Raw genomic sequence first — 27,402 nt, 5'->3', positions numbered from 1 at the left:
GCAGACGAGGTGAAACAGAGGCTGAGACCAGAAAGGCTTGTGCTTTAATGGTAGCTAGGGTAAAGGGGAGCAAAAATAGTAATTCCGGGGAGCAGAGGGAGCAGGTAGCCAGGTCCAGCCTGGCCCAACCCAGGCCAGCTGGGCCAAAGATGCCAATGTCTTGTTCATGGGGCTGGCGTGTTGGGGAGGCGGATGGAGCCCCAGGGATGGAGGCCCCTTGGAGAGAAGGGCGGATGACACCTGGCTCAGAAGTCCATGGAGCTGTGGGCCAGGTAGTCCTTGCGGCCAATGTTGCTAACCTGCTTCGTCTGCATAGCCTCGAGTTTGGGGCAGTCAGTGATCCGATGGCCCAGGCCCCCACAGAAAGCACAGCCACGCTCTCCTGGGGGCATGCGGCATGGGCCAAGGGTCAGCATAGGTGATGGGCCCAGGCACCATGCCCTAAACCTCAGCCCTCCCACCAGACCCACAGTGCACTGAGGGGCAGCATGGACTTGTCCCGTGGTGTTCCCCTCACACCCCCACCAGACTCCCACCCCACGTCACCTCCAATGTCCAGCATGGACTCGTCTCCACAGTGTAGCACTTGCAGCACAGGTGGAACTTTCTGCTTGGCCTCCAGCAGCAGGGCTTTGAGGTCCATCAGCACCGACTCATCTGTTGGGGTAGCAGGGAGCCATCAGGTCCAGCCCTGGGCCCTGTAGCCAGGACCTGGGTGGTCACAGGTGGAGGACTGGGAAGGCAGCTGAGGTGGTCCTGGTAACAGACTCACCACAGGCCTTGTTGATGAAGGTGGTGGCGATGCCTGTGTTTCCTGAGCGCCCGGTGCGGCCGATACGGTGCACTGCAGAGAGAGGGAACAGAGCCTCTGGCCCGCTGCCCAGGTGCTCGGGCCTAGCCCACTCCCCTGACCCCCCAAGCTCCCCACCATAATTCTCGATCTCCTCAGGCATGTCATAATTGATGACGTGCTGGATGGCAGGGAAGTCCAGGCCCTTGGAGGCTACGTCTGTGGCTACCAGGACATCCTTCTTGCCCTCCCGGAATGCCTCGATGGCCTTGGTCCTTTCCTCCTGGTCTGGGAAGGGTCAGGCAGGAGTTGTTAGAGTGAGAGCAGGAGTCTGGGGAGTAGCAGCAGGCCAGCCAGGCAGGGGAAGGGATAAGATGAGGGGCTGCTATGGCAGCAGGGTCCATGCCTATGCATGTGCCATTCTGACCTTTGCCCCCATGGATGGCCACAGCCTCGACCCCCTTGAGCAGCAGGTACTCGTGGATGGCGTCTACATCTGCCTTCTTCTCTGCAAAGATGAGCACCTGTCCGGGAAAACCAATTCTAGACACCGGGGCTGACTCCCTCAGGCCCCCACGACCTGCCCGGGGGATGCTGCCCTTGGGCCGGCCTAGCTGGCGGCACTCACGGGCGGTGGTGTCTTTTGTAGGCACTCGAGCAGGTACACCATCTTGGCTTCCTCCTTCACGTATTCCACTTCCTGCCACCACCAGGAACAGGTCAGGTGGTCCTGAGAACCGGCTCACCAACCATGGCCCTGCCACAGAGGACGGGCCCCCAGTCCCGGCTACAAGGCAACCAGAAGCCCCTTGCCAAGGGCTGAGCAGCCTAAGAAGGCTTCCTGCTAAGGGCCAGGGCTATGAATGGAACCCCTAGTGCCCACAAGGTGGCCCCCTCACCCGGCTCCAATCAGCCTCAAGGGAACATCGCCAGCTCCAGCCCTCACGGGTGCTGGCCATCAGGAGTGCGTGCCCACCTGGATGACATCCAGGCTGGCAGCCCCGGCGCGCCCCACGTTGATCGTGACAGGCTTTACCAGGGCGCTCTTGGCAAAATTCTGAATCTTCTTAGGCATGGTGGCACTGAAGAGCAGGGTCTGTCGCTGGCCCTGAGGAAGAGTAGGGCTGGGGCTGAGGGCAAGTAGGGGCTGGGGAGCTGGGACAGTGGGTGGGCAGTGCAGGGCCCTCTAGAGTTGAAGGTGGTGGGCAGGGGGAGGGTGGCAGGAGCAGCCTGGCCAGATGGGGAGGAGCACCTTGAAGTAGGAGAAGATGGTACGGATGTCGCCCTCAAAACCCATGTCGATCATGCGGTCAGCCTCATCCAGGGCCAGGTAACGGCAGATGTCCAGGCTGACCATCTTCTTCTGCAGCAGATCCATGAGGCGCCCGGGTGTGGCCACCATCATGTGCACGCCACTGGGGACCAAACAGAGATCCTGAAGTCAGGGCCACCTGCTTAGCCCTACCCAGAGGCTGGCACTCCACCTCATTCTGCCCTCTGGCCTCCTTCCTGTCTCTCCTCACCTGTCCTTCCTTGTCACTGCTACCACCTTTCCCTGTGGACAGCACACAGCTCTTCTGGAGGGCACTGTAGTCAGCTCTGTGCCACAGCTCTTCTCGAGCCATGTGGTCACCCCAGCCTCGCACACCCTTCCCCCTTTTCCCAGATCACTCCCAGGAGGACTGTCCTGAATCTTCAGATCGGCCTCAGCCTATGCTCCTGCAGCTCCCGAGTAGGCCTAAATGGGCTCACTTTCCTGCTATACCGAATTCATTTTTTCCATGTCTGCATCTTCTCTGACTAGCAAATGCCTACGCAACAGGGACTGGGTTTGGCCGGTCTGTAACCACAGACATCTGGTGAATGTCTGTCAGGGACTGCACTGTGTGCACAGGTCCAGCCATGCCCTAGTACCTCAGCCTCCTGGAGAGACCACGCTGAACAACCCTGAGGTCCCTGGACACTCTGGGGCCCACCACCTCTGTGCCTTCTGCCTGGAAGGCCCTGACTCCTTGACCTGGCAGAGGCCTCCATTCCATATGCTGTGTTCCCAGTGTTCCCACAGTACTTCACCACAACCCTCTGTCCCACTCCAGCCAGCCTCCCCATTAGACTGGGGACTCCCCATTAGATTGGCTGGGCCCACAGGAGGCTTCCACAAGGATCTGTCGAGGAGCTAAAGCAAAGGGTCCTTTAGCTTGTCTAGGGGCTTTGGGGATGCCCTGGGGGTCGGGTGCCTATACTCACTGTCGGATGGTCTCCATCTGCTCTTTGACAGACATGCCTCCGATGCAGAGGGCACAGCGCAGGAGTGGCGAGCTGTCCTCCTGCAGCAGGCGGCAGTAATACTCCAGGATGCCGTGGGTCTGCCGGGCCAGCTCCCGCTGTAGGTACAGGGGCAGTGGCTGCTACCAGAGGTGGCCCTGTTGGTGCCCTGCACTCCCCCACTCCCAACCCCAGCCAGCCTATCTTACCGAGGGGCAGATAATGAGTCCATAGGGCCCTTCGCGCTTAGAGAAAGGTAACCTCTTCTCTTGTTCCAGGCAGAACATGATGACGGGCAGGGTGAACACCAATGTCTTGCCTGAACCCGTGAAGGCAATGCCTATCATGTCTCGGCCTGAGAGACTATTGAGAGAAGACAGACCTGAGGGTCAGGTTCAGTAGAATAAAGGGACTGCCTCTCATCTAACGACCGCTCCTCCCTGTCACCACCCTCCTCAACACCAGCAGGTTCACACTCACATGGTGGGAATTCCCTGGATCTGAATGGGTGTTGGGTGGTGGATGCCCTTCTTCTTTAGGCCTCTCAGGATGGCTACAGAAAACAACCCTGCCATCATCCTTGTGTCTCATCAGGCCCCCCAAAGCCCATAAAACTGGCACTATGTTGAAACTAAGAGAGAAAGACAGACACAGGCTTGTCCAAGGCCTTCAAGTAAAGTGGAGGCAGGGTTCACAGCCAGGTCTGTTGAAGGCCATTGTTACCTGTTCACTAAAATTCTCTAACGGCAGAGAGTAGTACATATGTATAGTTGCACCAACTGAAAAAGAATCATCAAGACCAATCCCTCCATCCCCACTGACTGGACCCAAAGATGTAGCTGCTGAGCTCAGTGAGGGCAAGGATGCAACTGCACAAATGTTCCACTATCATAGTGTGGTACTGCTCCGAGCTCCCAAGTACCTGCAGGAAATTTCATTTCCTTGAAACTCTTGATGGGTGGTGGGATCCCATCACCTTCCACCAAGATGTGGTACTTCTTCCGCACACGCTCATGCCGCTCTTCAGACATGCTCAGAACATACCGGGGTGGTGTCCAACTGTGGGTGGGTGGCAAGGGTCAAGAGAGCCCCTGGACACAGCTGGTTTTAGGGTGTCCCTGCCAGTGTCCCCCAAATACGGTCCCAAGTAAGGGTTACTGACTTTCCACAGGCCAGAAAGACGTACCTAGTTTTGATCGGGTCGTCGTATGTGATTCCCTTAGCCATCTCCTTCACTGACATCAAGGCTGAGGAGAGAGATGTGGCTAAGGGCTGGCTACTGCTTCCCAGAGGCCAGACCCCCTTGAGATATAACATGCCTGGGGGTGGAGGAGGAGAGGCAGTCTATCTCCTCTCTGAACCTGCCTACAACCATACCTCGACCCTCAGCCACACTCTCCAGGATCTTCTCCTCTTCCTTCAGCTGCTTCTCCTTGGCAGACTCTTTGCGGGCTGACAAAAGCAGCAGAAGGTGTCAGAAAGACACTAAAGCAATGTACCAAGCTGAGCCTCCCTCTTGTTGCCCAACTCACCTTCAGCCTTCTCTTTGAGGTGCTGGTGCTGATCCAGAAGGCTGACGTTGGACTGAGGGCCCAGCGGGATGTCGTCCTCATCTCCTCGGGGTTCGCTGCCGCTGTCCTGCTGCTCCTCTTCCGCAGCTCCCTTGCGCCTTCGCTGAAGCAGCTTCTGGAGCTGAGGGTCCACGAGCGCCTCTCAGAGCCGAGTCCAATGCAGAGTGGGGCATTGGACCCAGGGGCAGGTGTCAGGATCCTGGCTCTTGGGAGAGGATCCTGTGCCCCGAGGTGCAGAGCTGCCCCATCCCTCAGATCACGTCGCCTCACCAGTTCCCCCCTTTGCCTGGGGACCATGCTCCTGTATAATGACACCTCACTCTGCAGACCTGGGGCCATCCCCCATGCCACAGCCAAACCCTCATTCCTGCCCTCATTCGTCCCGCGACCCAGGGCCCTGACCAGCAACTGCCGGCGCTGTCGCAGTGGTACGTAGGGTACATAATCCTCATCGTCCTCATCCTCCGCCTCGGAGCGGCTTCCTGTGGCAGTTGCCTCGTCGGTGCGAGCCCGCTGCAGATACACACGAGTCAAGGCCCAGACTCCCCGACTTCATTACCACTCGCAACCCACGCGGACCCCAGCGAGGAAAGCTCCCACCTTCCTCTCCGGTTCGGAGTCCTCCATTCTTTGTTATACGCATGCGCGCCACGGCAAACCCCCCCGCCCCCGCCTTTCCTATGATGCTATCCAATCAGATGTGAAGAAGCAGACGTCGGCAGCTAGCAACAACCTCTGAGTGCCGGATCGCGCAGAGGGACAAACTTTCTCCTGAGTCCCTGTCTGGCGGAGCGGCATCCCAGTTCCCTGTGGGCGGCTACGCAGCTGTTGCCAGGGCTGAGAGCTAAAGCCTCAGGCAAGACACCGTTGGACGCTGCAAAATTTGGAGCATGCGCTAAAGGCTCAAGCCGATCCTGTTTGAAGCGTGGAATCTGCAGACTCCGAAGAGGGCGTCTTGCCAGGTGCCCAGCCTCGCCTAAGGCGTGACGTTACCTGGTACGCCCCCGCTAGCGGACACTGTCCTCTCGTGGCCAGGGAGCTCTGGGACCGGGCCAGCTGGGATCCCGCCCCGCTCTCTCCAGCCACCATTAACTCTCACGGGCCACAGGGGTCAGGGTGGGGCTTGCAGAATAAATGACTCAACACATGCTGCCGCCCTGACTGGGATTCTCATCTGTGTGATACCTTATGTTCACGGTGATGAAGAATAAACGAAATACTGATGACGGTGGTTTCTGAGGGCCTGTACCTGTATGTAAACGATTATTATTGTAAATGCTGTAACAGAGCTCAGACAGTGACTGGAGAACCAGAGAAGTCTTCTAGGAGAACTGGATCTGTGGAGTCTCAGAGTTGGGAGTGCAGGAGAGGAAGAGAGAGGCTTCGTGATAGAGGGTCCAGTGGGAGTGAAGTTCTGGCCATGTGCAAGTTCCTCAGGGAACAAAGACATCACTTGGCTTGTATCAGATGGGGATAGTCAGAGCTAAAGCTGGAAAGGTAGAACCAGAGCATGCAGGGCCGAGACTGTCAGGGTAAGTAATTTCAACTTCATTGGGACCTTTTATTTTTATTTTCTTTTTAGGGTCGCTCCTACGACATATGGAAGTTTTCAGGTTAGGGGCTGCAGCTGTTTGCCTACACCACAGCCACTCCACGCCATATCCAGAGCTTCCTCCGCAATCTACACCGCAGCTCATAACATTGCGGATCATTAGCCCACTGGGCGGGGCCAGGGATCAAAGCCACATCCTCATGGATACTAGGTTTCTTACCACTGAGCCACAATAGGAACTATCCGCTGAGGACTTTTTTTTTTTTTTGCTATTTCTTTGGGCCGCTCCCGCGGCATATGGAGGTTCCCAGGCTAGGGGTTGAATCGGAGCTGTAGCCACTGGCCTACGCCAGAGCCACAGCAACGCAGGATCCGAGCCGCGTCTGCAACCTACACCACAGCTCATGGCAACGCCGGATCGTTAACCCACTGAGCAAGGGCAGGGACCGAACCCGCAACCTCATGGTTCCTAGTCGGATTCGTTAACCACTGCGCCACGACGGGAACTCCATGGACTTTTATTTTTATTATTTATTTATTTATTTGTCTTTTTCTAGGGCCGCACCCACTGGCATATGGAGGTTCCCAGGCTAGGCGTCCTCCCTGTGATACCTTATGTTCACGGTGATGAAGAATAAAGCCACACAGCCACAGCGACGCCAGATCCGAGCTGCGTCTGCGACCTACACCACAGCTCATGGGAACGCTGGATCCCCAATCCACTGAGCGAGGCCAGGGATAGAACCCAAAACCTCATGGTTCCTAGTCAGATTCTTTTCTGCTGCGCCACGACGGGAACTCCTCACTGAGGACTTTTTAAAAGGAGCGACATGTTAGTGCTGTTCTTTTCATAAATACTTATACATGATTTTCATATATGATTTTTCATATATATGATTTTTTTCCTTTTAAGGCCACTCCTGTGGCATATGGAAGTTCCCAGGCTAGGTGTTAAATCGGAGCAGCTGCCAGCCTATGCCACAGCTTGCAACAATGAGTGATCCTTAACCCAGTGAGTAAGGCCAGGGATCAACCCAGTATCCTGATGGACCTTATGTTGGGTTCTTAACCTGTTGAGCCACAATAGGAACTCCCCCTTCATATACTAAATATGAGTATGTGCTGGGCATTGTGCCCAGTGTCGAAGGAGATAAAAGATGACCAAGACACAAACATGGCTTGTGAGTTTACTGATTAGGGGAGATAGAAAACTGGTCTTGAGGTTAGGAAATCTCATAAGACACAAAAGTTACTACTTTTGGAATTAGCACAAAGGCAGTGCAAACTGATTTTCATAGTCAAAGTGGCTTTTTAGTTGTGATGTGAAGGATACGGTAGGATTCATGAAGAATTCTGAATTATCTGAGAAGGGGGGAAATAAGTGAGCTAAAACCAGGAGGTCTGAAGGTGCTAGGCATAGCTGGGGACAGAGGTCATTAGGTGTGGCTGGAGTGTGCCAGAGGCAGAGGCCAGGGTTAGAGGGCCATGAATGACACTGATGGAAGTCTTTCTCTGTAGGTAAAGTGGCTGGCTGCTTGAGTAGACCTGCACTTGTAATTATGAAGCAGAATTTTATTTATTTAGGGCTGCACCTGCAGCATATGTAAGTTCCCAGGCTAGGGGTCAAATTAGAGCTGTAGCTGCCAGCCTACACCACAGCCACAGCCACATGGGATCTAGCCCACTTCTGAAACCTGCACTGCAGCTCAGGGCAATGCCAGATCCTTAACCCACTGAGCAGGGCCAGGGATTGAACCCAAGTCCTCATAGATGCTAACTGGGTTTGTTACCTCTGAGCCACAATGGGAACTCTGATGAAGCAGAATTTTAGACAGCTGTGACAATTCAACTGCAGGACAAGAGCCTGGTGCAAGAGTTGAAGGGAGAGAGGAACACAGGTAGTAAGTATACAGAGAAAGGTTTCAGAGGGAAGTGTCCACACTTCCTTGGGGATTAGGAAAGGCCAGGGAACCAGGAATTGTGAGCCTCTGGTCAATGCTGTTTCACCTCTTTAGAAGAGGAAGCTGGTACTGCCAGTCTTGGGTGGGGGCAGTTGGCAGGGGGGAGGGGGGGGCTCAACCTAGGGGGTAGGAGGGAGTGGTTTCTGATCTGGTCCCAACACTTCACAAAGGGCTCTTAGTGACTCTGTGGCCACTGCCACTGTTGCTCCCCACATAAGCTCAAATTATGAGTTGGTTTTAGTAGATAAAAATGACACTGGAGGCAAGGATTTGGGATCCAAAGGCATTTGAATGTGTGTGAGGCATTTCTAGCAAGCCTGTCATATTAAAACCTGAATTCACAAAGCAGATCCATGGTGGGGAGGGAGAGATGAGGTAGTTTGCACTACAGAAGACATAATTATTCTCCTAACCCTCAAGTACCAAGTACTTAGGCTACATGGTCCATTCCCATTGGAAAGTCAGATCCAATTTATAAGAAAATCCATTTACCACCAACTTCCCCTGAAGACACCAACTGTCCAGGCTATAGGTGCATGTGGAGCCCACAAAGGCCTCAAGCCTTCTCCTGATGACTCCTCACATCAGCTGCTTAGAGACCAAGTCCCATCTTGTAGGGAGGGAAACTGAGACAGTGGGGGAGGGGATGCTCAGGGTTTCCATACCTGAGTCCTCCCAATAGAAGAAAAGGGCACGGATGCTGCTGTCATACAGGCCTATACTCTAGTTCTAGTTGGCCAGACGAGCTCTGTAGAGTCACTTTCCTGTTTTAGTTTTAGTTTCCTTAACTGTAAAACGTGATAAGCAGTCCTATTTAACACTGGTGCAAGAATTAAGCCAAAACAATGCCAACCTGTTGACACATGCTCTTGAAGGTAAATGACTAAGACAGATTCCAATGCTTCTGAATCCATCCCTCACCCTCATCCTCCACCCAGACAAGCAAACCAACACACTGACTCTGTGTCCAAATGTTGCTTTATCTTTCGGCAGGAAAGATCTTCACAGTATCAAAAGTAAAGAATTGGAAAAAACAAACAAACAAAAAAACCCCCAAAAAACTAAACACAAAGAGAGCAGTGTTGGGCCAACAGTACCATCAGCCCCCAAGCCCACAGGCCAGCCCAGTCCCCGGGCTCTGAGTGGAGGCTGCGTAGCACCAGGAAGCGGCTCTGCAGAGGTCCCGAGGGGCCCCAGCATGCACGGCATCTATTCAGCTTTTGGTTGGTCCGGGATGGTGGGGAGGGTCTTGGGCAGGTGGATGGGGATGTTGAGGAAAAAACTGTAGACCTTCAGCCGGCAACTGGGGTCTCAGGACACCCTGAAGAAGCTCAATCTGGAAGGGGCTGAAAAAACAAGAGCATGGTCCATATGGTGAGCAGTAGCCCCCACTACAGCACCCCCACACTGACTCTGGGTTTCCACAGATCCAATTTATAAGATGGAGGCAAGAACAGCTGCCTGCTATTATTATCCCCTGAGCTGAAAACACCACACAGACTTTCTTGATCACCTCCAACAGAGGGTAAAGGTTAAGACAGCCCCATTGAACCTCAACCTCATCCTAAATCTCAAGGAAGGTGGACAATCATTGAGGAGCCACAGCCCTCTCCTGCAGGCCAGGGTGGAATGAGAGGACACCTAAGCACTCAGACTCCTGCCTCGGGCTCCAGGTACAGCCTGGGCTAGGTCCCGAGTCAGTGCCAGCGCTGCTTTCTCACACGCTCAGGGCTCCCAATCATACTCTGAGGAGGGTGGGGAAGGTCAAAGGAGAAAATTTACTGGTGGGGAGCATGCCCTGTCTTGACAAAGAGATCAGTCAAGAGAGAGTGGATGAAGGAGGCTGAAGAAGGTTTCCTAGGTGACTGGCGCATTGGGCTGTGGGAGGAGGTGTGACCCTTTTTCTCTCAGAAGGGGCAACAGATGAGGGTATAACTCCAGGTGTAGCTCCTGGTTCCTGTGGAGGTGGAGAAGAAAGGCAACAGGGTACCCTGTCCCTGGCAGGAGCTCCTGGGGGCATGGACAACTCAGTCTGGCAAAGGATGGGGATGCCCAGGCCCACAGAGCAGAGGGGCTGAGGTGAGTCTGAGGACAGCCCTGACTCTAGGGTATTACAAAGGTGCCAGAGGGAGCCCAGCCCTGAAGGCTGCCCCTGGGAAGCTGGGGCTAGCGTCAAGGGTGGCAGGATCCTGACCCAAAAAGGGACTAGGGTACTCAGCCAAGGGTCCAGGAAGTCTGCTGCCCTGGTACTGGAAAGAAGAGGAGGACAGGTGAGAACATCCTATTGAGAGGGGGTACCCAAGTTCGGCCCACCTCGCCCAGCTTCCTATTGCTTAAGGGCCACTGTGTGGCTGCCAGCCAGAAAAGGCCTGATCCCAGGGAAGCAGCTTAGGGTGAGCTGTGGCACTGCACAGCTATTATTAAGCCCCAAGCCCAGCACTTAAGGCCCGCCAGCCAGCCTTCTCTTCTGCCCAGGGTTCTCAGCCCACTGCCATCCCCGTCTTCTGTTTTCAGCTTGGAACATCATCCTTTATGTCAGTATTTCAGACAAAAGGACCTGTGCAGGTGGCTGGGAGGGAAGTCCACAGCCCACTGGGGCCAGGCTCTTCTTCTAGGAGGCAGCTCTGCTACCAATTTCCTCATGGAAACTGTGGTGCTTGGAGAAGAGGACCCATCAATTCCCCTGTGCTTAAATAACCTCCAAGGCCTTGTTCCAGCTTGGCTGTCCTCTCACTGCTCCCTTGGGGCTGGCCCCTTTCCAAATGGCTTCAGCTAGGAAGCCCTCTGGTAGCCTGCATGGAGAAGCCAGGCCAGGCAAGTGAGATTTAACCCTGAGATGGAAAATATCAGGGGTGGGGGCAGCCCTCTGAGGCCCATGGCTTCCTGGGCACTTTGGGAGGCATCTAGTAAGGGAAGTGATCCCCAGGGGATGGCAGTGCTGGAGAGCCCTTCAGGAACATGGGCAGGAGGGCTCTCAGGAGAAGAGACAAGGCCTGCCAAGCACCTAGACCAACTCCCTGTGCCCCAGAGCATGAAATGGCCTGGCTGGGGCACGGAAGGTGGCAGAGCATGGGAAGATGGGGTGCATGCAACACTCAAAGGGGAGGTCTATATACCTCACTGAGCTGTGCTGGGAGTGGTTTTCTTGAGGCTGAAGTTGGTCCAGTTCACGGCAACTTTCTGACGTGTTTGCTTTGCAGAATCCAAACAGAACCTATTGGGTTTTCAAGATGCCAGAGAAGCATAGTCAGAAGTTTCCTCCTCTCCCCCATTGGACCACTTTTTTTTTTTTGTCTTTTTGCCTTTTCTAGGGCTGCTCCCACAGCATATGGAGGTTCTCAGACTAGGGGTCGAATTGGAGCTGTAGCTGCCGGCCTAAGCCAGAGCCACAGCAAAGTGGGATCCAAGCCGCGTCTGCAACCTACACCACAGCTCACAGCAACACCGGATCCTTAAACCCATTGAGCAAGGCCAGGGATCGAACCCGCAACCTTATGGTTCCTAGTCAGATTTATTAACCACTGCGCCATGATGGGAACTCCTGGACGCTCTTCTAGACCTGTGTCCTGGCCCCTGAAAAAACCAGGCCAGTCCTGTACAAGGCCTCTGGCTCCCAGATGTTGGGGTCCAGCAGAATGGGGCTCCTTGGATGAGGCACCCACAAGCCCAGGGGACGATGTGCAAAGAGAGTGACACTACCTTGGGATGCAACCTCCTCGCTCCCCCTGTCCTTTACTCTAGCTGCACTGGGATGGATGCCTTCTGCTTCTCCGAGGATGATGTTTCTTTTGCCCCCAAACGCTTTCCCTTTTACCTAGCCCACTCATTCCTACTCTTCAGGTTTCAGCCTGGTTACCACCTCTCCCAGAACAGCCCTCACCCCAGCTTGGCCATTCCCCAGCCCCAGCCCCAAGCTCTTAGTTCTCTAACAGCACATATCACTGTATTGCATATTTATGGCTCTCTCCCCACATCTAGACAGACTATGTTTGATTTGCCTCTGCCCCCAGAAATTAGCCCAGGCAGAGCAGAGGAAGCGCAGGTGAATAAAACTGGAGCAAGCCCTTGTTCACAGGGCCTGACATGCTTCCTGCTCCCTGTCCCTTGCACCGTCCCAGGTGACCCATTCTGCAAAATCATCCTGGCCACTAGCGTTCTAACAGATAGGCTGGTGGGAGAGAGCCTGAGGGCTGGAGAAAGCCTCCCTCCAAGGGCTCAGGGCTGAGGTGAGGCCTTTTTGAGAGTCCTGCACATGGGAGGCCCTGGAGTCCACTGCGAGCAGGACAGCAGGCGGCCTCACACCCACCTCTTGAAGTACTCCACCTCCCGGTCAGTCTCATCCATCTCCGCCCCGTCCATGTCCTTAGGCAGGAACACATCGTCTAGGGAGACATAGCCAGGGGGGCTCAGCGCTCATGGCCAGGCCTCTGGGTCATGTTCTTAGGGCAACGCTGCTCATACGTGAGGACTGCCCTCCACCCCGTGGCCTGGCTGGGTGGGGGGGTCAGCCACTCAGTTGCTGGTGCACTCACCCAAGGAGGAGGCTGACTTCTCCTGCTTGTTGCGGCTCCGGCGGCTGCGGCCCTTGCCCTGTGGCAAGCTCTGTGGCCTTGCTGGGCCTGGGGGCTGCACAGACTCCTGCTCCAGAGGCCGTGCCTTTGTCTCACCTGGCCAGTTTCGCCAGGAGCTGCCCTTCTCCTTTTCAGCTTTGGGGCTGCCAGCCCAGCCTGATCCTGGTTGGGCCCCCCGGCTCCCCTCTCCAGCCTCGGCACAGCTGTCCACTCTGGGAGGCTCCAGGGCCTTGCCTGGCTGCTTGGGGCTGGGGGTCTGGCCCTTGGCACTGGGAGCCTCAAGGCAGGCTAGGGACTGGGGGGGTGGGCTCACCTCGCTCTTCTTGGCCTGACTGCCCTGTCTCTTGCCCTTCCGCGGCTTCCCACCTGAGGCCACAGGCTCAGGCAACTCCTGCTTGCAGCCGGGGACCTCCTGTGGGCTTGGCTCCTCAGAGCTAGGGTTGCCTGGCTTGGGTGTCTTGACCCAGATCACCCGGGACAGGTTGGGCACGGTGTTGAGTCTCCTTACTAGCCCATTCTCGGGGATGATACCGGGAGGGGGGCCCCTCACCTCTGTCCATGGTGGGTGGGGACTTCTCATTTCTGCCCATGGTAGGGCTGGCTCGCCTGGAGCTTGTAATATATGGTTCTGAGGGGAGCCCAAAGTCAAAGGGGACAGATCAAGGTTGATGTCAGGCCGTTGCTCTGAGGAGCCATTGAGGTTTGAGGGGATTAGACTCTGGGGCTCTGGCTCAGCAGCCCCCTCCTTAGAGAAGCCATTGCTGTCCATGCTGAGCTCACACACACTGAAGCTGGCACGAATGGAGTCCTTGACAGTGTTCTTAATCTCCTGTAGACGGCTGCTCAGAAAGCTGTTGACCCGATCCAGCTCCCGGTCAGGCCACTCCAACAGCCTCTCCCTGGCAGGCCTCAGCTCCCGGCTTCCAGAAATACCACGATTTGCCTGCTTTAGAGCTTCTGCTGCCAACTGGGCCTTCTCCTTTTCCTGCCAATACAAGAGGCAGTTTCAGCATGGGCCTGGCAGCTGCCGGGCACAATGTGACACCTGACATCTATCTCAGGCCCAGTTTTGCCACTAACTGGCTAAAGGCAGGGCCTGGCAATCTGGGCCTACTCACCCACCCTGCAGTAGTGAGAATCAAATATAACTAGATAGGTACCTGTCCCAAGGATGGAGGCAGTTACACCCACAACCCACAGAGGATAAGCTTTTTACATTTTGTTCATCCAGGGCCCCAGTATCAGTCCTAGGGCCTAAGAGGCTAGGACTCAAAGTGATAGGGATGCACCTAATTGGACCTTTCCTTCCAGGCATAAGCTTAAGCAATTCACTCACTTGCTGAGTCTCAGTGGACTCATCTGCAAAATGGGAACAGTAATTCTGGAGTGAAAACAAAAGTGGAGATGCATGTAAGGAAGACGGCTGCTATGGAGGCATTCTCTCCAATTCTGCAGCTAGTAGGGGAAAAATGCCATGACAACATGGAGGTCTTTCAAGAAGGAAGATATGAGGCTGTGAGACTGCCATGATAGATGAGACTGCTCTGGGTGGCTGGGAATGTATGTGCCCTCCTGATGCTGCCTGTGGGTGCTGGTGGAGAGGTCCAAGTTCCCACAGGAAGACCACTGGCTGCCGAGGTGGCCTCAAGTAGTCAAGGACATGCCTAAAGTGTGCCTAATGGTATACAAAGGACAGCGATATGCCCCACCCCAACAGCAAGACATAAAAGTAGCTCCTTTGCCCAGGTGAGAACCAGGAGGGCGAGGGAGGCTGGACCCTGCCACTCAGCACTGAGAGAGTCAGATGTGGAGAATGAAAACACGTCTGTGGGCTCTGAGTCAGCCCAGCCCTCTGCCTAACCTCAAGGCACCAGCAGGCCCAGGAGGCCTTTAGAGGGAAACAGGAGATAGATGTCAAAAGTCAGTGAGAAGTAGGCCAAGGGCTGGATGACTTCACCATTTTACTTAATTCCAGCTGATCTGGGAATGGAGTGGGAGAAAATGAGAAAAGAGGGCTTGCCACCATCTCAAGGTCAACTTAAAGAGGCTGACCCCATGTCCCAGTGGGTGTGCACTTACTTATTCTCTCATCTTCTTTGAATACTGGCTTTGCAGCTGACTAGGACCACAACTGTGGGACCTTGGACAAATCACTTATTCTCTCTGAACCTTTACTATCTCCATTTGTAAATTTGGGAGAAAAACTACCAACCTATATAGATAGATCGTGGGGTCACTATGAGGACACCTGAGTGGTGTGTGTCCCTTTCCCTGGGCACTAATAAGGCTGTGCCTCACACTGTGGTGCTGAGGTGAGGAAGAAACTCAGTCTGGAGCAGCTCTGTGCTGGGAACTCTGAGGCCATGGGGATGGACAAAGAACTGGAAGGCTCTTCACGTCGACCCTCCTCTGCACTAGAACAGCTTTGCTTTTACTTGTTGGGAATTTAGGTTCCAAGGAAGATTTCAATTGCAGAAAAGAGTTTTGCTACCAAGCAGAAGTCTGAAAACTACTGGTGCAGATGGAATCACGTATAATTTGGTAGCGAGAGGAGGAGAAAGCACAGAAACACACATTTTCTGCTACATACCATGAGCCTGGTACTTCCCACATGTTGTCTCACTTAATTCTCACAACTGCCCTTGCTATGTCATTATCCTCAATTTACAGATGAGAAAACTTGACTTTGGAAAGAATAAGGAACTGGCCCACAATTACATGCTAGTAAGTGGCAGTCAGGACAGCACACCCAGAAGTGATCTCCAGAAGTTCCTGTGTTTTTCTTTTCTTTTTTTTTTTTTGGCCGTGCCTGTGGCATGTGGAATTTCCTGGGTCAGGGACAGACCTTGTGCCACAGCAGGGACCCGAGCTGCTGCCGTGTAAACACTATATCCTTAACCCGTTGAACCACAGGAGAACTCCTCTCAATATCATCTGACAATCATTTCTTGACCTGCAACTCTGTGAGGCACTGGGCTGGGCTCTGGGAATCCAGCCACGCATGAGACAGTCTCTGCTTGCCGAATTGAGTCTGCTGGGGGGAAAGAGATATGCAATCAGGCTGTTTAATTCTGAGTGACAGTGACAAGAGCTACGGGGAAAAAAGCAGAGAGTGTTCTGGGAACCCAGACTGGGCCATGAGGGGGTGCCTCCCAGAGAGGGTAATATTTCACTGAGCACTGATGGGCGAGCAGGATTTTCCTGGAAAGGGTGAGACGAACACACTCTAGATAAAAGGAAGTGCAAGTAGAAAGGCTGGTAAATGGGAATATGCAAACTCTTTAGGGAATGTAAACATTCAGAGGGACAGCTAGAGCACTGATTTCTTTTGAGGGGGTTGGTGGGTGGGCAGGAAGCCCATGGCGACAGGCTGAGAGATGAAGCTGGCAAGCTAAGCAGTCTTGAAGAGCCCCACAGGCCATGCTTGAGCCTGGATTTGATCCTAACGGTAATGTTCAGCCACTGAAGGCTTTTTAAAGCAGTGATGGGAGGGTGGAGAGAAATGGATGGTGTGAGCTACTTGGGGCATAGCATGGCCAGGAGTTTTGGTGATGGGTGGGGAGAGAATGAGATGAGTCATGAAAACAACATCGACAACCACTGCTGCTGCTGCAGCAGCTACACCGACCAAGTGTTCACTCTGCCCAACCTTTCTGTGCATCACTCCTTTTCATTCTCCCAACAGCCTTGAGTCAGGTTCTACTGTTATTCTCATTTTATGGAGGAAGAAACTGAAGCTTGGAGGTTAAGTGATTTGCCCAAGGTCATACAGCAAGTGTGGGAGAGCCAGGTTTCAAACTGGGGTCCAATTCCAAGGCCCGCTGCTCTCAATTACCATGATGCACTCCCCGGAGGATGGCACCCAGGGTCCTGGTTCAGCAATTGGGTTGATGGCGGTGCCATTAACTAGATAGACAATGGAGAAGGAAGAGCAGGCTCTTTGGAGAAAGATAACAAGCTCGGTCTGGGATATGCTGAGTCTGTTAGGAGTGCCCAGCAGCAGCCGGACACGTTGCTGTGGAGCACAGGGAGAAGACAGATGGACATAACAACCTGGGAGGCAATACTATCTAGATGGCTCTTTCCTGAGGAGCTGTCCTCAAGGGGAGGGCCAGGCAAAGGAAGAGGAGCTTGCACAGGAGACAGGACAGAGCGCAGAGAGGAAGTGAGAAATGTGAAGAATATGACCTCTTCACTGCCCTTTCCATACCCCCACCTGGCCAAGGTTGGAAGAGCCAATGAGAACAAGGTTTTTGGGTTTGTTTGTTTGTTTAAACTTTTTTGGGCTGCACATGCAGCACATGAAAGCTCCCAGACTAGGGGATGAATCAGAGCTGTGGCTACCGGGCTACATCACAGTCACAGCAACTCGGGATCCAAGCTGTGTCTGCAACCTACGCAGCGGCCCATGGATCCTTAATTCACTGAGCGAGGCCAGGAGTGGAACCCACATCCTCCTGGATACCAGTAGAGTTCTTAACTCACTGAGCCACAATAACTCCCAGAACAATGTTTGAAAAGGAGAACAAACACTAAATGTGAGATGTTGCAAAATGGCAAAGAAGATGGAACAGGAGAGAGTGATTTGGCAACAAAGAAGTCATTGATGGCTGTTCTGTGGAGGGATGTGAGTGGAAGACAATTTGCCCCGAGCTGATAGGAGTAAATGCAGATGACATTTTTCTGTGATGAGAGGAAAGTAACTGGGGTGATCAAAAAGGTTATAAGCTCAAAGGACTGTCTGCTTTCAAAAAAGAGAGCACTGCTGATGGGAAACAGCCCAGAGAGACTGGAGCCACACAGCAGGAAGTTGGTGTTAGACTAAGGAGGCAGGAAGGACTGAAGAGGCCTTAGGTAGGAAAAGAGTCAGCTCTTCCCTCATGACAAGAAGGAAGACTCAGGTGAGGTAGTAAGACACTGAGTGCCTGTCCACTTAGCTTTTAATCCTCGTTAGAAAAGGAAGTTGAGGTTATCTGCCAAAAAATCAGGTGGGGGTGGGAAGAGCCTGGCAGTTGGAGAGAACAGAGGTCTGACAAAGGCGCTGTGGTGAGTGGAAGTGATGAGGCATCAGAAGACTGGAGCACTGCAAAGTGGAGGCTCTGGCATGTGGGAGACCTCTCAGCCTGGGTGCCACAGATGGATTTGATCCAGGGCCTTCCTCACAGTGTAGAAGGGGAGAGGCAGGTTGGGGTTGAACCCAGGACTGTGTTTTCTCTGAGTGGGCCTATGGGAAGGGAAATGGGGCAAGGAACTGAGAGGACTGGTAGGAGAGTGAGCAGATGGCGGCCCAGGACTCTCGACCGGCCTGGAAGGGAATAAGGACAGGTGATAGTCTTCAGTGGATGAAGAGGAGTGGTGGTGGGAGGTTGTAGATAAAGCCAGGGGTCAGTTTCAAAGAAGAAGGACTCTCTCACCAAGGAGAGTCATGGTCTAGAAATGGTATTAGGAGCAGAAAGACACCCAGCTTTATCCATCTCCTCAGGTGGGTAGTGGATGGACAGTTCTTGGTGGAAGCTGTTTTTGGTGGACAGCCAGATTGCAGTTAAGTCTGGGAGGTAGAGGAGGGGCACTGGGGAGGAGGCTGATGTATAAGCAGATAACAACCACGATCACTAGTTATAGGACATGGGAACTGCCCACTTTCATGTTGGATCCTGGCCTCTAGACTGGGCTAGGCAGAGAGCAGCTGTGCAGGAAGTTTTTCAACAAGTAGAGAATGATAAATGGCAGACCAGAGAGACGTGTGAGATAGAGCCACAGCACAGTGGAAGATGTTACCTGAGGAAGAACGCAAAGGAGGAAACACCTGAACTGGGCTTGGAAGAAGGTTGTCAGGAGGAAAGGGGCAGTGGGGAGAGGTGAAGGAGAAAGGCTATCCAGGCACAAAGACTGATGAAAAGCACACCAGGTTTGGGAGCTACACAGCGTGCTCAGGGGGCCCTCACTGGGAACTACTGCCTTAGGAGGCCTGGAGAGGCCAAAGAGACCACTGCTGCCCACTGCACACTTCTGGCCATGCAATGCTGGCTGGAAGACAGAAAGTGACGGCCCTTTTCTGAAGGCAGTGGTGGTTTCCCTCTGGTTTACTACTTCAGGCTGCAGGGAGGGGGGCCTGGTTTGTCCTTTGGGCTGGAAAAAGATGGAGAATCACTGCTGCTTTCCAGAGCACCAGGGCTGTTGACCACCCAGGACCTGGAGCTAGCTGGCTGTCAAAGCCACTCTCTGGCTGCTGAGTTCCTGAGTATGGCACTGTGCAGGCGCAGCTGGGGGCATGCAGGCCAAGAGGTAATGAGGCAGCAGGGGACGAGCCATGAAGTCCTGGGGCTGCCCTGGGAATAGCTCACCTGGTTCTACCCTCAGCCCCCTGAGAGGAACTCACACTGCCCTCGGGCTGGGTCATTCCCATGGCTTCAATTATGTCTCCATGCTGGCAAATCGCAGCCCGACATCTCTACCTCCACTTGGATGTCTCATGAGAATCTCCAAGACAACGTGCCCCAAGTGAATTCCCTATCTTCTGCCAATCCCCTCCTTGCTCAGTAAAAGGCAAGCCACCCTGCCAGTCACCCTAGCAAACAGCTGGGAGAGACTCCTGACTCTGTCATCTCCTTGTCCTGCATTCAGATCACCTGTGTCTTCTGAAAAATCCATCCCTCCTGCTCCAGCCCCACCATCAGTCATCTGTCCCAGCTCTTGGCTTTCTGGCCTGGAGTATCACTCCTTCAGGCTACCTTCCATATTGCTACACGGTCTCTTGGGATACAGATCTGACCAAGTGCATTCTTTAAACCCCTCCAGTGAACCCCATCTCCCAACCCTGGCCGCTCCAGGTGTAGGAATTAATCAAAGCACTTCAGCAGGGCCTGAAGGCCCTTCCCGTACCTCTACTCTCTACCCTGCCTCTCCTCGGTTTGAGCTCTGGCTACATAAAGCTGCTGTGGATGTGTTAGGGCCGCTGCCAGGAGGGCCCTCCTAATGAATCTGTACCCACTCCCTAATGCCTAGCTCATGCCTGAGTCAGCCTCATAGTATAGCCATTTCCCACATGCCCAGGTAGGATGGAAGGCTTCCCTCATCCCAATGTTTGTCACATACTAATGTGCTTGCCCAGTTCTGTGTCAGTTTCTCCACTGGACTAAGCTTCTCCTGGATAAGAACTTAACTGCGTCATGTTTTGGCTCCCAGTATTTGCAGAAGTGTCTGCTGAATGAATATATCAATGACTGACTGAAACAAGTCCTGGGCTTTGAGGAATCCAGCAAGCAGCTTCTGACGCCAGGACTTGTTTTTCCTCCAATCACTGGTCCCCAGGCTCCCTTACCCAGATGCCTCCCAAACTCATTCAGACTTTCCCAGAGCAGTGAGCCATGCCAAGGCCTTTGGCAGCCAGCACCATTCATGGCCCAGAAGTCCTGGGGGTTGGGACAAGGGATTCCTCGGGGAGAAGAGGTGGTAGAGCTGGGCTCCCCCCACACCCACCTTCTTTTTCAGCTTGTGCCGGGCCCGCTTGGCGGCCCTGGCGCTGTTGGGGACTTTGGGCTCCGTGCTGTTGATGAATTCCAGCAGCTCATCCACATCTCGGTGGTCCACGGCGGGCTCCCCAGGGATCCCGCCCAGGGCGCCCCCCTTCATGGGCAGCTCCTCTTTCCGCCTGGTCAGCCTCGAGCGGAGCTTCTCTCGGATCTCGGTATAATTCCGACTCGTCGGGGCAGCGGGTGGCTGGGGGAGGGGGAGGTGCTGATGTTACACCCTGGGCCTGGAAGCCCGTAGCACTCCCACCCGCTGGCACCAAACATGTGGTGAGAAGCGAGACAACTGTTCTTTCTACCACAGCCACAAAGGCCAAATGGCTTTGCCCTCATCCAGGCCAGGAGCCAAGCAGCAGTGGGCGGAGAGAGGGGGAGGCACGCCGCAGTGTCGGGAGCATACTGACTTGGGAGCCAGGAAAGCAGGTTTGAGCCCAGGCTTTGTCACTTGGAAGCTGTATGACCTTGGGCAGGTTCACTGAGTCTTTTTGTGAGCCTCAATTTTGTCATCTCTAAAATGAGGATAACAACCCCTAGCTCAAAGGTGACCAGCAAGGTAACTACTTCCATTTCTTCTGTCCTCAACTGCTTTCCCCTAGCCAGCAGCCCTTTCTTCTTCACCTTATGAGATTTCTGAACTGCTTTCTCCCTCTGTCCAGAGACAGCATATACTCTGCTCTGAGCCTCCTTCCTGGCACCATCTGTGCTCACGGCCTGTCCCTCAGTTGGCTTTCACACTGGGGACTGAGAGCCTTTGCTTTCACTCTGCCTTTACGCACAAGCCTTCACTTCTCTGTGATTATACATGTATACATACTCATCAGAATCATAGCCTTCCTCTGCCATTTGCTTTCTTTTTGCCTAAGGAAAGAAAGTCAATCTTAAGAGAAACCACAAGAAGAGCAAAGGTAGCAAAATGTTGAGAAATCCCTACCTCACCAATGTGCTGTGAGGATCGAGCGAGCAAGCGAGTGAGCGCAGGTGCGAGGACTCACAGGGTCCAGGTGTGATTACCAGCCCCCATGAGCAAGGGGGCCTCAGGGAGAGCAAGGTGCTCCTCTGGCTCCCCTTGGCCAGCCCCCAGCCCACTCTGGCCTGGGCAGGCTCACTCACCGCATTGTGGCCGAAGAACTCACAGTAGCAGCAGTCACAGAACTTCCCATCTCTCTGGTGGGTGGAGGACGAGGTGCAGGAGCTACGCTCTGAGCTGCTGTCCTCTTCCTCACCCAGCCCCTCATCTGCCTCGCAGGGCTGGGGCAGCTGGCAGGCCAGGCCACTATGGGGGAACTTGTGCCCCTTGCACCCTGGGTCCCTGCTGATGGGGGAGAAAGGCCCAAAGGTGAGGAATGGCAGGGCAGGAGAAGGCGGAGAAGAGCCCAAGAAGTATCCCGACCATCACCATCCCAACTACCCTTCACCTGCCTCATCCCACAAAGGCCAAAGCAGTCACACTGCATCAGCACCTCACAACAATAGGGCAAACACCCTCAATGTCCCTCAGGGCCCAGATCTATGGTACCATTCTGGAAAGGTTCCCTGAGCCTCCCTTGGTCATACCTACCATGTGACCCTCCTGGACTCTGAGGGCACCAGGTATATCTCTATTCTACCGTCCATCACACTTCACACTCGGTCTTTTTGCCCACCTGTCTCTCAGACCACAGTGTGCATTCCTCAAGAATAGGAACCAGGAGTTCCCATCATGGCTCAGTGGAAACTAGTATCAATGAGAACGCAGGTTTGATCCCTGGCCTCGCTCCGTGGGTTTAAGGATCCGGCATTGCTGTGAGCTGTGGTGTAGGTCACAGACGCAGCTCAGATCTGAAGTTACCGTGGCTATGGTGTAGGCCAGTGGCCACAGCTCCTATTCAACACCTAGCCTGGGAACCTCCATATGTCACAGGTGTGGCCCTAAAAAGGCAAAAAGAGAAAAAAAAGGACAGGAATCAAACAAACAAAACAAAACCAAAAAACCAAAAAACCAAAAACAGGGACTCTGCCACTTCTAATTTTGGATCCCAGTGTGTAGCATAACAACCTTGCACACAGAAGGTGCTCAATAAAGTGGGTGTCCGAACAGATTAGTGGGCTAATGGCTCCCTGGAACATCCAAAGGAGGTCAAAGTCCTTTTATTCTCTAAAATCCTTAGAAATGAGTCTGCACCACAGGACAGAGCTGTCTTAGCTGTGAAGCCTTGAAGTTACAAAAGCAAATGTGCTTTGGGGGCCACAGACTCTAAGAGCTATTATCTGCACCAGGTACCATATTCAGTGTATTATTTCTAACAATTCCCCAAGTCCGCAAAGCAGATCTTGCAGTGGAGGAAAACAAGGCTGAGTGCTCATCCTCTTCCACTAAACTGCTCTGCCTCTGGACTTCAGGAAGCATGGGCGCATCTTGTAACACAGACTATTTTCCCACGGTAAGGAAAAGACAGGCCTGCAAGGTTCCAGAATGGGAGCCAGAAGAGTCAGAGCCCTGGTTTGGCCATCAGCAGTGGGAGTGCCCCAGGGCAGAAACCATTATCATGGTGCTTAGAGAAGCTTAACACCAACAGACCACTCTTCATGTACTTTACTAGCAAAATTAACAGACCTAGTGCTCTAAAATTGGTGGTTACATCAATTTGGAAAGCTCCTTGGAAAACAAATTTGCAGTGTCTATTAAGAACTTGTCTCAAAAAAACAAAACCAAAAAAACCCTGAAATCTTTTTCTGTGTTGTGTCTCTTGTCTTTTTAGGGCCACATCCATGGCATTATGGAGGTTCCCAGGCTAGGGGTCCAATCAGAGCTGTAGCCGCCGGCCTACACCACAGCCACAGCAACGCCAGATCCGAGCCGAGTCTGTGACCTACACCACAGCTCATGGCAACACCGGATCCTTAACCCACCGAGTGGGGCCAGGGATCCAACCCGCATCCTCACGGATGCTAGTCGGGTTTGTTAACCACTGAGCCACGACAGGAACCCCCCAAAATCTTCTAAACTGAGAATATTTTTCATTCTGAGAAATATATTCCGAGGAGAGAAATAAAGGGGAAAGATATCATTAGGACATTATTTATCACGTTATGATGTTAGAATGACCTAAATGGTCAGTAACTGGGGAACAGCAAAGTGCACTATGGAGAATACACCAGCCTTTAAAGCTGAGGTTCAGAAGCCACACAGGAACCTAACAGTACTAAGTGAAGCCCAAAGACAAAAAAATCGTGCAGATGCCGCCACCACCATGTGGTAAAGACACTCGAGGGAAGACTGCTTAGAAGTGGTTGTACTGGGGTGGCGGGATTTTTAGAGTGGGGAAAATACAAATGCACAATAAACACAGATCTAATTTATAACATAAAAAATATATATGATAATATAAACTTTCTCAGTACTTAGAGTTACTTCCAGGAATCTATTAAGGACAGAACTCCTGGCTCAAACACAGATTTGCACCAGATTTGGGTGCAAGGATTCTTATTACAGCCTGGTCTATAATAGCTAAAAACTAGAAATGACTAAATACCAAGAAGAAAGGAATAGTAAAATATACTATGCTAGCGTTATACAGTAAGACCTTATATGGCTACTGAAAAGTTTTCTGAAGAATTTCAACTGGGGAAATGATCATGGTGTAGTGTTGAAAACAACTACACAAAAATATATAGAATGTGGACCTCATTTTATTTATATACAGAGACATCAGGAAGAAAATATACTGCAGTATTAAAGTTTATCTTTAGGTTGCCAGGAATTTTTTCTTCTTTTATAAATTTCTAAATTTTTCCAAGTTTTTGTTTTTTGGGGTTTTTTTTTTTTGAGGGCGGCACCCACAGCATATGGAGATTCCCAGGATAGGGGTCAAATTGGAGCTGTAGCCGCTGGCTTATGCCACAGCCATAGGAACCCAGGATCCCAGCCATGTCTCTGAACTACACCACAGCTCACAGCTCAAAGCAAGGCCAGGGATGGAACCTGCATCCTCATGGATAATAGTCAGATTCGTCAGATTCGTTAACCACTGAGCCATGACGGGAACTCCCTCCAAGTTTTTAAAAAATAATAAACACATATTTCTTTTATACATATATATTTTTGGCTGTGCCAGTGGCACAAGGAAGCTGTCGGACCAGTGCCATAGTTGTAGCTAACGCCAGAGCTGTGACAATGCCAGGTCCTTAACCCACTGAGCCACACATTTTCTTTGTCTTTTTAGGACTGCACCTGAGGCACATGGAAGTTCCTAGGCTAGGGGCTGAATAGGAGCTGTAGCCACTGGCCTACACCACAGCCACACGATGCCAGATCTGAGCCAATTCAGCAACAGTTCACAGCAATGCCGGATTGTTTAACCCACTGATTGAGGCCAGGGATTGAACCAGAGTCCTCATGGATACTAGCTGGGTTCCTTACCGCTGAGCCATGACAGGAACTCCCACACATTTTCTTTTATAGTTGGAAAAACTATGGAAAAAACATGAACAGAGTCTACCCTTTAACTTCCACCCCAAAGGTACCCTTTTGCAAAGTTTCGCAAAACTCTTAAGTTCAAGTCGGCAGGGAGTTTGCTCTTTCTGTTGCTCACTTACCTGTGAGTGCCAGGGAGCTGCTGAGAGCTGGGTGGTGGGAGGAGAGGTCCGCTGCAGTGCCCGCTGCAGTGCCCACTACAGGGGTGACTGCAACCCGAGAATGGTGGAGGCATCTTCAGAAGCGGCATGCTGGTGGAGGGAAGGTGGGGGCTCTGACACGGCCCTGGGGTGTGAGGGGCAGCAGCAGCGGCAACAGGGCATTCTGAAACCTGGGCAGGGAAAGGTGCTGCCAGGGTGGTGGGCAGCAGGTGAGGATGGGGTGGTGAGCCAAAGGATCCGGGGTGAGATGGGATCAGCGACGCTGCCTGGGGGTGGTGGCCGGTGGGACTGTTAGGTGGAGCAGTGAGGTCTGAGTGCCGGTGGTGCTCCGAGATGGGGAAAACCTCACCTGTGGGTGGATGGGGGAGAGAGGTATCAGAGTGGGAGCCCAGACTCTGGGAATGAAAGCCCAAGGGCTCATTGCCACATTCTGCTTACTGTGACCAGAGGGAACATGTCTGGGCACAGCCTTTCAGCACAGTGGATCCATGAGCTTTTGAAAAAGTCCAGCAGTGCCTTGGGCAGGAGAGATTTCTTTGCAGGTAGCGTCTGGACAGGGTGGAGAAGCCCAGGCCTGAGGGAGAAGGCACCAGGAGTGCCACAAGGCTGCAACACCTCTGCTGGCATAAACAGGGGGTACATGTTCTGTCTCTCAGTGTCCCTATAGGACCAGCTTCTCAACAAACATTCCTCAGGCCCAGGGCAAAATCTACAGCAATCAGCAGAGGAGCAAGCCCAGGCTCTGAGTCTGGGCCATGGGTATGCCAGACCCTTGGGTGGCCCCCGATTTCAGAGGACAAGTGGGAAAAGGCTTTTGGCTTTTGCACCAAAACAACTAGAATTATGTACTGCTTCACTCACAATTCTGAGGGCAGCATCCCTTTGAAGAATTCAGGTCCTCCATTTAGAAGCAGACAATAATTCATATTTATACAGTACATCAATAACCCAAGATTTTTTTCTCTGGGTCTCTAAGCATCATCTCACGGTCTAAAAAAGGCTTAATATAGCCATGAGGAGTTCCCGTCGTGGCGCAGTGGTTAACGAATCCGACTAGGAACCATGAGGTTGCGGGTTCGGTCCCTGCCCTTGCTCAGTGGGTTAACGATCCGGCGTTGCCGTGAGCTGTGGTGTAGGTTGCAGACACGGCTCGGATCCCACGTTGCTGTGGCTCTGGTGTAGGCCGGTGGCTACAGCTCCGATTCGACCCCTAGCCTGGGAACCTCCATATGCCGCGGGAGCGGCCCAAGAAATAGCAACAACAATAACAATAAAAAAGACAAAAAAAAAATATATATATATAGCCATGAAATTGGTTACTAATCAAGGTGGCTCATACTTGCCAATTTCTTGTGGATGGAAGTGCATGCTTTTATAAAAGTATACATCCTGAGGTGAAGAGGCCTAGGAAGACCAAAGCACCTAGGCCTTCTGTGCGCTGCAGGAGTCAGGTGAGCCAAGTCCTAATTCCCTAAGGGTCAACACTCACCAGGTCCCCTCCTGGATCCAGTGGGAATAGCTATCAGAACCAATGACAGCAGCATTTTTTTCAAGTTCAGAGTCCTGGGGAAAGGATTCCCACTGAGACAGTCAAGAGCTAGATTTCCCACTTGGCGTCCACCAGAAGAGCTCCACTTTTTCTTATTTTAATAACTGATTTTTTTTTTTTTTTTTAAAGGGCCAGACCTGGGCTAGGGGTCAAATCGGAGCTGCAGCTGCAATCTATACCAAAGCCTCGGCATAACCAGACCCACACTGCATCTGTGACCTACACTACAGCTTACAGCAATGTTGGATCCTTAACCCACTGAGTGAGGCCAGGGATCAAACCGGCATCCTCACAAAGTCAGGTTCTTAACCCATAACAGGGACTCCATAACTGGTCTGATTTGTTTGAACAAAGTGATTAGGGAAACACAGCTCTCTCCACTTATGGGGCCTGGCTCTCCTCTGAGCTTGGAAACTCACCAGGGATGGTAGGAGGACTCCCGAGCGAGCTGCCTGGCATGGCCCCACTGGAGTGTGGAGAGTTCCAGAGGCCCGAGAGCTTATGTGCTGACAGGAACGAGCTGGGATCCCAGTCCCCTGAGTTCCCGTGGCAGGAGGAGGACGAGGATGAGGACGATGAAGAGGAGGACGAAGAGGAATGAGAATCACCCCCACAAGACTGTGATTTGCAGGATGTGTGTGACAAGGAGATCTGGGGAAGGGGGAAGAAAAAGGCTCATGGTAAAACAGCGAACATCAGAGCTGACTCCCTCCTGCCTTAACTTCCCCAGAAGCAGCTCCTCCTCCAGGCCCCCATGCCGTGGCCAAAGCACAATTCCCACAGCTCCAGGTGCAACGGCACTCTCGGGCCAGACCTCTTCCAAGAGGGCCTGTCCCAGTGTGCAGATATGGTGGGAGATTCTGGTAGGGGCAGAGACTGCCTGTCAGTTGTGGGCCTTTGGGGAGTCCTGGGAGCTGCCATGGGGAGAAAGGGTCTTTAAGTCAGCAGTCCTCAAGCTGAACTGATTCTGGGTAAAAGAGAGAGACCGGAGGGGAATGAG

At 52.9% G+C, this 27,402-nt stretch overlaps 2 protein-coding genes across 10 annotated transcripts in view; both read right to left on the bottom strand.

The window, feature by feature from the left end:
- Positions 1-22: 22 nt before the first annotated feature.
- Positions 23-5,307, bottom strand: DDX41 (DEAD-box helicase 41). Its single transcript, XM_047777972.1, has 17 exons — positions 5,227-5,307; positions 5,029-5,139; positions 4,588-4,747; positions 4,433-4,507; positions 4,242-4,302; positions 3,978-4,114; positions 3,536-3,608; positions 3,265-3,418; positions 3,038-3,174; positions 2,043-2,205; positions 1,767-1,898; positions 1,419-1,490; positions 1,218-1,314; positions 929-1,078; positions 773-844; positions 547-657; positions 23-382 (listed from the first exon to the last, which is right to left on the bottom strand). Exons 1-17 carry the CDS (start codon positions 5,251-5,253, stop codon positions 246-248), a joined length of 1,869 nt encoding a protein of 622 aa, XP_047633928.1. The 5' UTR covers positions 5,254-5,307; the 3' UTR covers positions 23-245.
- Positions 5,308-9,099: 3,792 nt separating this feature from the next.
- FAM193B (family with sequence similarity 193 member B) overlaps positions 9,100-27,402 on the bottom strand; it is a 33,339-nt gene continuing 15,036 nt past the window's right edge. For 6 of the 9 annotated variants that reach the window (XM_047777963.1, XM_047777968.1, XM_047777969.1 and 3 more), the window contains 8 exons: positions 26,822-27,053; positions 24,815-25,202; positions 21,350-21,551; positions 20,190-20,429; positions 12,672-13,695; positions 12,446-12,521; positions 11,256-11,353; positions 9,100-9,485 (listed from right to left, as the gene is read on the bottom strand). In XM_047777963.1, coding sequence (XP_047633919.1) covers positions 11,257-11,353; positions 12,446-12,521; positions 12,672-13,695; positions 20,190-20,429; positions 21,350-21,551; positions 24,815-25,202; positions 26,822-27,053 — 2,259 coding nt within the window. In that variant the 3' untranslated portion in view covers positions 9,100-9,485; position 11,256. The remainder of the gene's footprint in view (positions 9,486-11,255; positions 11,354-12,445; positions 12,522-12,671; positions 13,696-20,189; positions 20,430-21,349; positions 21,552-24,814; positions 25,203-26,821; positions 27,054-27,402) is intronic. The other 3 variants (XM_047777964.1, XM_047777965.1, XM_047777966.1) reach the window with 3 other exon arrangements.

The sequence above is a fragment of the Phacochoerus africanus genome, chromosome 4, assembly GCF_016906955.1.
Source record: "Phacochoerus africanus isolate WHEZ1 chromosome 4, ROS_Pafr_v1, whole genome shotgun sequence".
In the NCBI taxonomy this organism is placed as follows: Eukaryota; Metazoa; Chordata; class Mammalia; order Artiodactyla; family Suidae; genus Phacochoerus; species Phacochoerus africanus.
Note: the sequence above shows the minus strand (reverse complement) of the source record. Positions and strands in the feature narration are given on the sequence as shown.